The sequence below is a fragment of the Chenopodium album genome, chromosome 3 (genome assembly GCF_948465745.1).
Source record: "Chenopodium album chromosome 3, dcCheAlbu1.1, whole genome shotgun sequence".
Lineage (NCBI taxonomy): Eukaryota > Viridiplantae > Streptophyta > Magnoliopsida > Caryophyllales > Amaranthaceae > Chenopodium > Chenopodium album.
In genome coordinates, this window is record NC_137836.1 from 80,178,532 (window position 1) to 80,189,906 (window position 11,375).

General features: G+C 33.6%; 2 protein-coding genes across 2 annotated transcripts; one reads left to right on the plus strand and one right to left on the minus strand.

Moving 5' to 3' along the window:
* The first annotated feature begins 1,663 nt into the window (after positions 1-1,663).
* Positions 1,664-6,377, plus strand: LOC145624407 (PHD finger protein ALFIN-LIKE 4-like). The gene is made up of 5 exons (XM_081677436.1): positions 1,664-1,988; positions 2,215-2,247; positions 3,797-4,025; positions 4,857-5,001; positions 5,742-6,377. Exons 1-5 carry the CDS (start codon positions 1,892-1,894, stop codon positions 6,000-6,002), a joined length of 765 nt encoding a protein of 254 aa, XP_081533562.1. The 5' UTR covers positions 1,664-1,891; the 3' UTR covers positions 6,003-6,377.
* A 2,333-nt stretch (positions 6,378-8,710) lies between these two features.
* LOC145618908 (uncharacterized) lies at positions 8,711-10,528 on the minus strand. The gene has a single exon (XM_081673518.1). The coding sequence runs from the start codon at positions 9,961-9,963 to the stop codon at positions 8,923-8,925; it is 1,041 nt and encodes a 346-aa protein (XP_081529644.1). The 5' UTR covers positions 9,964-10,528; the 3' UTR covers positions 8,711-8,922.
* Positions 10,529-11,375: the final 847 nt, after the last annotated feature.

Consider the following 11,375-nt stretch of genomic DNA (forward strand, 5'->3'; position numbering starts at 1 on the left):
TTCCTTCTCTTATAAAATATTCAATTCAGTTCAGCTCAATTCAGTTCAGTTCAGTTCAGTCGATGAGAACAAGCCCTAACTCTAAGCTTAGAGCAATCACTAAAATCCTAATTACAATTGGGATAAAAAAATATATATATAAAATAAGATCAGAAAATAATTAACTAGTTTCCTACAATTGGCAACTAAAATAAAATAGAAAATATACGGTACTACAAAGTTTCAAATTCAAGGAATAGCAAGACATTGAATCACAAGTCTTTAATAAAAACCCATTTTTCATAATATGATTTTTTATCTCTTACAAATTAACTTTGTTACGAATTAGGGTTTATTCACTTCAGCTTAATTCCAGTTCAGTTCAGCTCCTCTTCTCTCATAAATTATTCATCACCTTAACCATGAACAAATAAAATCGTTTGGATTAATATTTGAATAAAATAATGCTAAAAAATTAGATGATGGTGAATAGTGGGATGAACAAGTATGAATGGTTTGGAAGGTTTGGTTTTCCAAACCATTCATGGAAATTGTTTGTCCATCTATGAGATTATAATATTATTATTTATGTATGTATTTTAATTTTTAATGCGTAGTAAAAGATAAATTGAGATGGGGTAAGGTGAATAATAACCTGAACACCTTTTTTTTTTTTCTTTTCTTATTCATGGTTAAGAGGAGGATTTTGAAATTTATTCGTTTGGTTTATGCATATAAGAGAGAGAATATTTTTTTTAACAATAGTAATATGAATAATTTTTTTTATTTTTTATTTTAATTTTTTGTTCATGAATAATGATGCTCTTATTAGTACTAAGAAAATGACTATTCAAGTCTAAATTCAGTAAATTGTGAAATGCTACCATCCTTGCCTGCTTGGACCTTGGACCATGGACTGATGATGGACATAAAAGACCTAAGTCGATTGTTTACACAAGCCAAGGGAGTTATTATACCATAAATAAATGAACCAAATTTACATTTATTGATTGAATTTACATCTATTGAAGTTCCACCTATCATCTCCATGGGTAGGAAGGGGTAATTCTTTTGCTTAGGTTGCTTTTCATGACTTTCGAGACCTTTTAAGTCATTTTTTTTGGTGCAATCCTTTCTATCAATGTAGCGAGTATTCGGATTATTTTTTGGAAAACACTATACATAACCCTATAAAGAGTTTAAAGTAAAAAGTGAAAATATATATTAATTAAAATAATTTGCACGTGATTTTATCATTTTTTTCCAACATAATGCTCCGTACCAAATTAGAAAATATATTAAATGCTTAATCTTAGCCTAAATGCTACGAGTACCTAGGAAGTACTCCGTATATCATTACCCTTAATTTTTTAGTTAGAGCTTCGCAATACTATTCTTAGTGTAAATCTTTTTGCCTATACCCTATTCTTAAGAGTTTAGAAAATTCCCTCTTTTACCCTTCATTAAATAGCGAGCTAAAAATAGGTCCATACAAGCAATCTTGTATCTGAACTCTGAACCCTAACCTAACTAGCCTCAAAAACTAAAAGTTACTCGTACTGCCTACCAAATTTTGTTTTTTTTTTTATTTTTAAGTTTAAGATTGACAAAAATTATCCAAATTAGTAAAACTTGAAAAAAATTACCAAAAAAAAAAAAAGTGGTGAGTCTTGACTAGTCTCGGACTCGTCGCCCACATATCCAATATAGTTAAGTTAACCCTCATTCTCATTTCTTAAACTCCCCCCATTATTAATATTTTTATTATTCCCCCATTTTTTCTTTTTTTATTTATTTCAAATTTCTCTCTCCTTCTTCAACCTCCTGACTTTCTCAATTTTCTCCATTTTTATTTCCCAGAAATTCTCTGTAAATTTTTTTTTTTTATTTTATCGGATAATTCTCTAGAACAATGGATATTGGAGCGCAGTACAACCCTCGAACTGTTGAAGAAGTATTTAGAGATTTTAAGGGTCGTCGTGCTGGTTTGATTAAGGCTCTCACTAATGGTTTGTCACTTTTTTTTGGGTTTTTTTTTTTCAATTTTTTTTTTTCTGGGTTTTTGGTTTCTGGTGTCCAATGTTGTGCGAAATTCCCGGGAAAAATTTACTGGGTTGAATTTTTTGAATTATTATTTTTTGAATTTTCTTCACATAGTATAAATTATGCTTTTTTATTTTAATTTTTCTGATGTAATTTTTGTTAATTCTTACCTTTATGTTTTTTTTTTGGCAGACGTTGAGGAATTCTACCAACAGTGTGACCCAGGTTAGGGTTTATCTCTCTCTATGTTTTTATTTTCATTTCTGTATTTCATTTTAATATTTTTTTTGTTTGGGTTGAGGTTAGTGCGTTTGAGTTGAAATGAAAGTTGCGAATTTGATTTTGATAAACTCGTTTGAATTTCATTGAATTGTTTTGATTTGATGTGGGTGATGAGTGTATGTTCATTAATGTATAATTGAGTTGATGTTAACTTTTGTTTGTACTGTTTGAACTAGTTTGATTGCTTAGTTTTTTGATTTTGTGCTTGTGTGCAATGGTTGATGTTGGAAATTTTTGTAAATGTTGTTTTCAAAAAAGATTAAAAAAAAAGGGGAGGTATTGTTAAAGAAACAGGGTGATTTTGCTTGTTATTGGTATGTTTGACTGTTTTGCGCGGGGTTTGAATCGTGTTATGAGATTTTGATTTTGTGTCTCTGTGAATATGGAATGTTTTTGTTTATACGAGTCCCGTGGTGTTTTTGGATACATGCAAAGCTATGAAATTGAGAAACTATTGTCGTTTATTCGTGTCTTCCGTTTAGTGGTTGAATTGAAACACAGTTGCTGTGTCTTGTAGTATATGGTACAAGTATGTGTTACGGAGTAATGTTTAGGTTAGGCTGGTGATTAATTGTATACTTCGTCATTCATCTTGCTTCGTGAGTAGTTAATTATGCTCCAAAGGATTATTCTTCTGCTTGTTTACGAAAATGCCCCTGTAGAATTAGTGATTTTGTTTGCTATTTGGAGCTGTCAATGTTTGGTGTAGCTTGCCTGCATTAAGTTTTTGTCACTTATCGAGTTATCGTCTGAACAATAATTTGTGTGCCTGTAATAATGTGTGCACACATGGTGGGTACTTTCCGTAATTCTTGTGGTTTGTTATTAAGTGAGCAGTTTTACTGGTTTTCTTTGCTGTGCAATTTGATTGTATTATATTTTGTTCCCATGTCTTATGCCATGGTGAATCAGATAAAAGACTTTGACTCAGTAGACTTAGCCTCCAGTTAGCACAATATGATTTTAGAACAACGGTTTGATGAGGTATTTATGCAAGTGAGTGCACTAAGTTTATTATCATTTTTGGATTGCAGTCTTTGTAAATCTAGGTAGACATGTTTTTCTTATACATGCTATATTTTATTTTGAAGATTTACTGAATGAATGTCATTTACTGAAGGAGTATTGTTTTTGAGCTCTGTGCCTCTGTCACTAATATACATGAGTATTGGGGTTCTTTGTTTGGGAAATTCTCATACGACTTTATCATGTTTTTTGTCAATTTATTGGTCAATTATGAAATCATTTCAAGATATTGAAAGATGCATGGTGCATGATTTATGCAACTATTTATTTATTCAGCTGTAATGCATTTAAGTTACTATTTATGGCAATTTTGCGTACTTTAAAACCTCTCTCTGCGATCTGAATTATACTAATCTGCTACGGAGTATAACATTTACTGGCTAGTTCACACTGTATTCTACATGTGTTCCTTTTACCATCCTTCTAAATTGTGTAACAATCTAAATGAATTTATGTTGCTCTACAGAGAAAGAAAACCTTTGCTTGTACGGATTCCCCAGTGAGCAGTGGGAAGTCAATCTTCCTGCTGAAGAGGTACCTCCTGAGCTTCCTGAGCCTGCTTTGGGCATAAATTTTGCAAGGGATGGGATGCAGGAGAAGGATTGGCTAGCTCTGGTTGCTGTTCACAGTGATGCCTGGTTGCTTTCTGTTGCATTCTACTTCGGAGCTAGGTTTGGGTTTGATAAAGCTGAAAGGTACTGCGTGTAACCCTGTTTTGATTTTGAATTTGAAATTGTGCAATCAGACACATCACCCCCACCCTCCCCAACCTTCTCTTTGGTATAATTACACTTAATTCCCGGTAGCATTTGCATGATCATGTGTAGTACCCCGGTAAACCTGCATAGTGCATGGCATTGACATGTTAGTTATAGAGTTTGTGGTATGGTCATAAATTTGAGTATTTTGTAATTTAAGTAGTTTATTGCTTGATATTGGAGCCATTAGCTGGTGTTGGTAGCTCTTCTTTTTTGTACCAGTACCAGTGAACTCTGATGCTCTCATTTTTGTTGTTAAATTTTCTTGAAGGTAGTTCAGCTGAGTGATAGTTACAAAATTGGTTTTTCTTGATAGATGGAGTACACATGCTGTTCAAAGTTTTACTAGCTGTGTAATAGCAGCTTTTTGGGCTGGTTTCCTTCATCAAATTATGCTGTGTTGCTTTCAGATGTCTTGAATGTAGTTACATCATGGAGTTTGCACTAATATTTTCCTCTCAATGCAATGAGGAGGGCCAACGAATTCCTTTCAACTATACTTAGAGGGGATGATGAACTATTACTAATATTTGTTACTGCTATTGGAGCAGTACAGTCCATTGGCAAATATGGCTATTTCGTAATGTCATATATTTAGTATCAAGGAAGTATCATCTATGGTTTTTCATTAGCTAAGTTCTTTATTTGGTTAATGATCTTGTCAGGGTTTGTGTCTTTTTATTTTATTACTTGATGAAAGGGGATATGGGGGTTGATCTTATTGCATCTTTCTATTTTGTTGAATATTAGCTGATTTGTGTGATGTAGGAAGCGGTTGTTTCATATGGTTAATGAACTCCCTACTATATTCGAGGTTGTGACCGGCTCTGCTAAGAATAAACCAGTGAAAGAGAGATCTTTGACTCCTAATCACAGCAACAACAAGCCAAAGTCAAACTCTAACTCCAAATCGGTAATGATCCTTTTATTTCTGTTTATGTCTTGTACGTTGATGTTTACTTTATTGGCCACTCTTTCTTGCTCTATGTGTTGGTTACTAGGCTAAGGTATGTCATTTAAATACTGCACACCATATAATAACATCTTTGTAGTTCATCCTATCTGATTTGTATTTGTTCAATACTACAAGGTGCAAATATTACGTATTAGTAGATACTGAGTCTGTGTAGTGGTATTGATGGTGTGATTTATGGGTTTGTCGAATTGGCTTTTATCTTTGGTATTGCAGTTTGTTGCTCCTTTTTTATTTTTTTATAAACTACATGAATTGAGACAAGGATTATGGGTGCTGGGTTGTCAGCCACATTAAAATATTAAATGATGGTTCTGGGTTGCTTTTTTAATTATTTATTTATTTATTATGTATATATTTATCTTTATTCACTGTTTTTGTGAAAGCAGCTTTCAATCATAGTTCATACAAATATATTTGTTTGATGTATACGAGTAATAAGTTGGGTTCGTCTTTCTCTGTTTCCTGGTTTGTATGGGGAATGACTAGATTCAATTTGTAGCGGGATGTCTTTTCTTGGACACCAAACCTACTTTATATTTTGTTTAAGGGGAGAACATTTTCTTCTGATATATCAGCTTATTAATTTAATGTAGCAGCAGTTCCTTTTCTATCTTCAAAGTATGTCATCTTTGCTAGTAATTTAAATGAGAACTTGAAATACAAACCTTGGATTGCAGGGCAACAAGTACTCAAAGGTTACTCCACAGAAGGTGGAGGAAGAAGAGGAGGGCTTAGAAGATGATCAGGATGAGGATGAGCACGGGGATACTCTTTGTGGGGCATGCGCAGAAAGCTATGCATCAGATGAGTTCTGGATTTTCTGTGACATATGCGAAACGTGGTTCCATGGAAAGTGTGTGAAGATCACTCCCGCCAGAGCTGAGCACATCAAGCAGTACAAATGCCCTTCTTGCAGTAACAAGAGAGCTCGACCGTGAATACTTGAAACCCACATTGTTGCCTGACATGGGGTACCAAATTAACCTTCGCTCCTGTCCATTAGTAATGTATGCTCTTATCGGCTACAACTTGTGCATGTCTCTAGAACTTCTCTTAGGATCTAGGATCTTTGGTAGTAGACCTGAACTTATTAAGCCTGTAGATTATACCTCATTGAGGTCGATAAATTTTCTATTATTAGTTCAATCCTAATTATTGTCTGCAAACATAATTAGTTCTATAGTACTTAATTTTGCAGACAAGTATGTAAGTTTTCAAGTGGATTGCATCAACTTACTAGGATTTTTCAAAGAAAATGACTGGAATTATTTTGTTCGGGCCACTTACAGGTACAGTTTTTCTGTTTTGATGTCGATCCTCAGTTCTTATTACCATGATAGAGGGCACGATTTATCCCACACCGCCTTCAACAATATGTGAATTGAGTAGTATAATTATATGAAATGAAGAGAGTATATATTAATAGAGAACATGGGCTGTGTTTTTATATTTAGTACCTATATTAAGAGAGTATCAACATGTCTCTGTATATTTGGCGAATATTTATCTTTAACTATCATGGTTGGTGAAACTATACTCGATATGTATACTTGTTGGTAAGTGGGTCTGAATTTTATTATGAAAAGTTGACAATAAGAACAACTTTCCTGCATTTGCACGACCTGAAAAGAGATTAATCAATTAAGCTTAGACAATGGTTGTAGATTCTTTAGACCTAACTATTACTTTGGATTACCTGCAATCCTTGTGTGAATTTGAGAAGTTAGGTCAGTTTCTTCTTTATGAATTTTTTGAGACAGAGGGTGTACATTCTTACTAAATCGAGTAAATTTTGTTGCTCAGAATCGTTTTAATTAGTAAAAACTGGTTTTTGCTGATAAAAAATTGTTTAAATCGATTAAATTTTATTGATGTGAAACGTTTTAGCTAATTAAAATTGGTTCCATCATATATACTACATCGATCAAGGCTGATTCGTGATGATCAATACTGATTGAACTACAAATTCAAACTGAGTTTTCTCTGAAATGTCAAAATAATTTAATTAAGGTTGTTATGTTTTCTCAAGACATAATAGAGCTAAAATAGCTAAACAAGTTGACATAAGATATTAAGTTTAATTGTAAAATCAATCTGATTGTCTTTCCGTAAGTGATCTTCAACAAATCAAATAAATCCAACATTTGTAGGTGATGTTGATAATAAAATTGATACTAGTACTATATATTGTGAAAAAGTAGTTTATGTTAATTAAAAGCATTATCAATCAAGATCCCGTTGAATTTGTCAAACCAGAGGAAAAAATTAAATACTTAAAAAATAGATACTCCTAGATGCAAGCAAACTTTATGTCGTCCACTGTCAAAATTAAAAAACTAATTTGATTATCCAATTTGAGATAAAGCAACACTATCTGATTATGAGTTTTATGACCCCAACTGCTCTTCTTCTTGCCTTTTAAGAATTCATATTATTAAATTTGGACTAGAAGCTTCTTGATTCTAATTATTCTATGAGTTTGATAGATACTATTTTTCCAATCAAGGAAAACTTGACATATGACTAGTAGTTTTCCATTTCAATCTCAATGGAAGCAAAGATTCATATTCTTATGTGTTTGTTGGAAGAAGTATATATGAATAGATCGAAAATATGATTGTGTTCTATTAGTGATGAAATAAGTTATTCTTATGCATATGAGGAATGCACGCACTAAAAACAACTGTAATTTAAAGTTAACGGTATTTGATTGTGTTACAATAACTTTCACAATTAATACTAATAGACAAATCTCTTGTTTTTGTTTTCTTTGTACAAAACACAGGACAACAATACTACTTGTTGATATTGTTTCTCTCGTAAATTACTCGTGACTGTTGTATTATATAAATTTGGTGTTTGACATCTCATGAAACTTCCGAGAATCTCATGACCTAACTAATGTTATTATCTGGTTGTGTTACGTCATTTTCAGCAAGATTTATTGGCATGTATTTCTGATTTCTTGAGAAACTACTATTTATCCTATAAAAAAAATTTGTGAGTTTTTCGTGTCTTTCCCTAAAATTGTGTAATTGTTGATTTCATTTGCCATTTTGGAGTTGTCTATTACGGTTTTGTGATTAACCCGTTATGGAAATAAAACTTTGTTTATCTTGTGAACTTTACTAGTGTCTACCATACATATTCATTGGTTGATTAGTTATTTCAACCGAGTAATTTATAGCTTTTTAGTTTGTACGTCTTGAAGCTTATTTCTTTGTAGAAACTTAGCCCTCAAACTTGATCCGATAATAATTAGAGCAAAGGTATAGCAAGTTACTTGTGCTTGCCTTCCTTTAAAACAACCGTGATCTAAAATTGTTTAGAATTCATATACTTTTGGCACATGAAAGCAATGTGAGGGCCATTCTTGGCTTGAGATGTTATCATAACTTTGAAAGGATATTTACTTTGGAATACTTTGCAAGTTGTCCCCATCTTTCATTTTTCAAATCAAAAGTGAGTAGGCATAATATCCCACTTTTCTTACTTTTGCCTTATCATATGTAAATAAGATTGTATTGTACATCAATCTTAGAAATTTATGTTCTTTGCATACACAAGGAATTTAGAGTGAAGAAGTAAAAAAACCAAGTAGTAATTCCAAAATATTTAATGGATGTTATAATATTAGCAACATTAATTGTCAAAAAAACAGGAACATGTATTCATTTTTGTGAATTTGAAAGGGATTACATTCGTTAAAACTCCTAATTCTCCTGTTAAATTTAACAAAATAAGGGATCAAACAAGGAGATTTAGGGTTACAAAAGACAGATAATAAGTTGTTCTCTGCATTACATTTTGATCTCTTACTCCTATTTTTCCCCTGTATATTGAGTTATTGACCTACAACTATGTCACACCCTCTTGGGTCTTGGCTGACAACCTCTTAAGAAACTCATAAGTAGTGATCATGGTGGTGGCCGACATCGACATGGAAGCACACCGTGGCCCAAGCCCTCGATAGCACGCTGTCCAGCCGCCTTCTCGGACCAAATTACGCACCGTTTGAGCCACCGTAGGGCCTCTACTACGCCCATTCTCCTCACTATCCAACACTTGCAACCTAGTCTTGATTGTATCCAAAGGCATTGTGATCAAAGCGGATGCACCACCAGCCATTGCAGCACTCACACCTTGAACCACCATCACCGCCTTCGAATCCGGCCTATAAGTAGTTGTCACCTCATCACCACCACTAGGATCATCTCTTTTACAAAAGTAGCACCCAATTCCACCCCAAATGAGGCGTTGAGCAACCGAGTAAGACGCCCACCAAACCGCATTAGAAGGTGCATAAGTCAATATAGATATACCAAAACCTCTATATAATCCTCTAAATCCATCTGATTTGATAATTTGCTTGAACCCATCAACCCCATTAGCATACCTCATCTTGCTAAGATTTCCTCTACTATTTTGCACCATTAATCTTTGGCTCACAACATCAACCGGTGTCCATACAAGCTGAGCCGCAACGGCGGCTGATACGCCAGCTGCAGCATTGGCAATAGCAGCCGCCGTGGGCTCAGCGAAACCAAGACCAAGAGTAGTGGCACCTACACTACTCTTGGTCACCTCGAGGGCGGTCATATAGAGCGCCCTCGCGGGTATGGTTCCGGTTAGAGAGGTTCCGAACCCTCTATACAGGGCTCGGAACCCCTCGCTTCGCACGATATACATAGCAGTCGTAAGACTGCAGGATCGTTGCGAGTATCGGCCGACCTGCTGCCGGGTCTTCAGGACTACGGCAGGGTACAGGGCGGCCGATACGCCGGAAAATAAACCAGCACCAAGGATGAAAAACTTGGATTTGTCTAACATTTCCCAGTTTATATCTGCCGGAATGTGGATTTCTTCCTTTGATTCTTCTTCTGCTGTGCCTAAACTCATCTTTTCGATTCTTCCAATTTTGGAAACTTTACAAACTACCCAGAAATTCTAATTTTTTTGGGATTTTTTTGAGAGGATTTATATACAAAAATCAACAAAATCAAACCCAGAAAAGGTAATTGACAAAAACTACCCACAAAACCTGAAAAAAAAAATTGGTTATAATTACAGGGGTTTATAATTTATACAGGGGAATTTGTTAGATTAATCCAACTGACAAAAAAATTAATCAAATTTAACGGGAAGCTTGGGATTTTTTGCGTTTTCTAACCCAGATTTTAGAGCGAAATAAAAGAACAGGGAAAAGATCTAGCATTATTTACTTGTTAAAAAAATCTATAAAAAACGAATAAATTTGTCTGTTTTTACTAAAATTTGAGATTAAAATTAAAGAAACCAATCTTCCAAAATAAGAATATTTATTCCCAGAAAACAAATTTAACCCATTTTTTGATGATGTGATAAATATAAACCCAGAAAAAGGGATGAAAGAGAGAGAAAGAGGTGAGTTGTGAAGGGAAGAAATGGTGGGAGGAGTAGAAAGTGTTGTATTGAGGAATGAGGAGAAAGGGGGTTTAGGAGAATGAGTGAATTACTGACACGTGTCGGTTAGTGTTAGGGTTTTTGGCCTTGATTCTAGGTTTTGTCCAAGCACGAGCTGGCCACGTGGGCTGTGACTGTGACTCGGTTACCCTTATCCGGTTTCAGGAGCTTTGTTTTTTCTGTGTTTTCACAACTTGCATAAAGGATTAAGGGATGCTCAATTGTTCCCTCAGAAGAAGAAAAAAAAAAAAAAAGATGCTCAATATTAGGTAGCATGCTTAATATATTTGATTGTGATATAAATCATTGAGTAGTGTTTTAGAAGGATGATATTGTTAAGGAAAAAAAAAATTGATACTTGTATTTATCTGGTTTTATTATATTGGTAAAGTGTTTTTAGGGATCTGTATATGTTTTTACGGTATTTGTTAGTTCTATTTTACTGAACTCGCTTTGACTTTTATACTACTCATCACTCTTCCATTAATTGCTTTTGTGAATTACATCATTATATGTAAGGAAAAACATATTCATGTGAGATCTTGTTAGAATTATCTCAATAAGTGTTATCCTTTTATATAATTTTGTAACTTGTACTTGTGGAGAATTAAAGTTATTCATGGTTAAAGTTATGCATCGGCAAGTGTGATAAATGAAACAAGTGAAGAAAAAAAGAACGGAGAAAGTAATATATACCATGATTTATATATAATCTTTTCTATTAAAAATTCAAAAAACAAATTTTTAATAAACATATTTTCTATTTGTATATATAAATGTATAGAATTAGAAGAATACATACTTCGTAATATTTATTTGTGAATGATACTAGTATGAGTATGGCTTTTTTTTCACCTTTTGGGCTAATT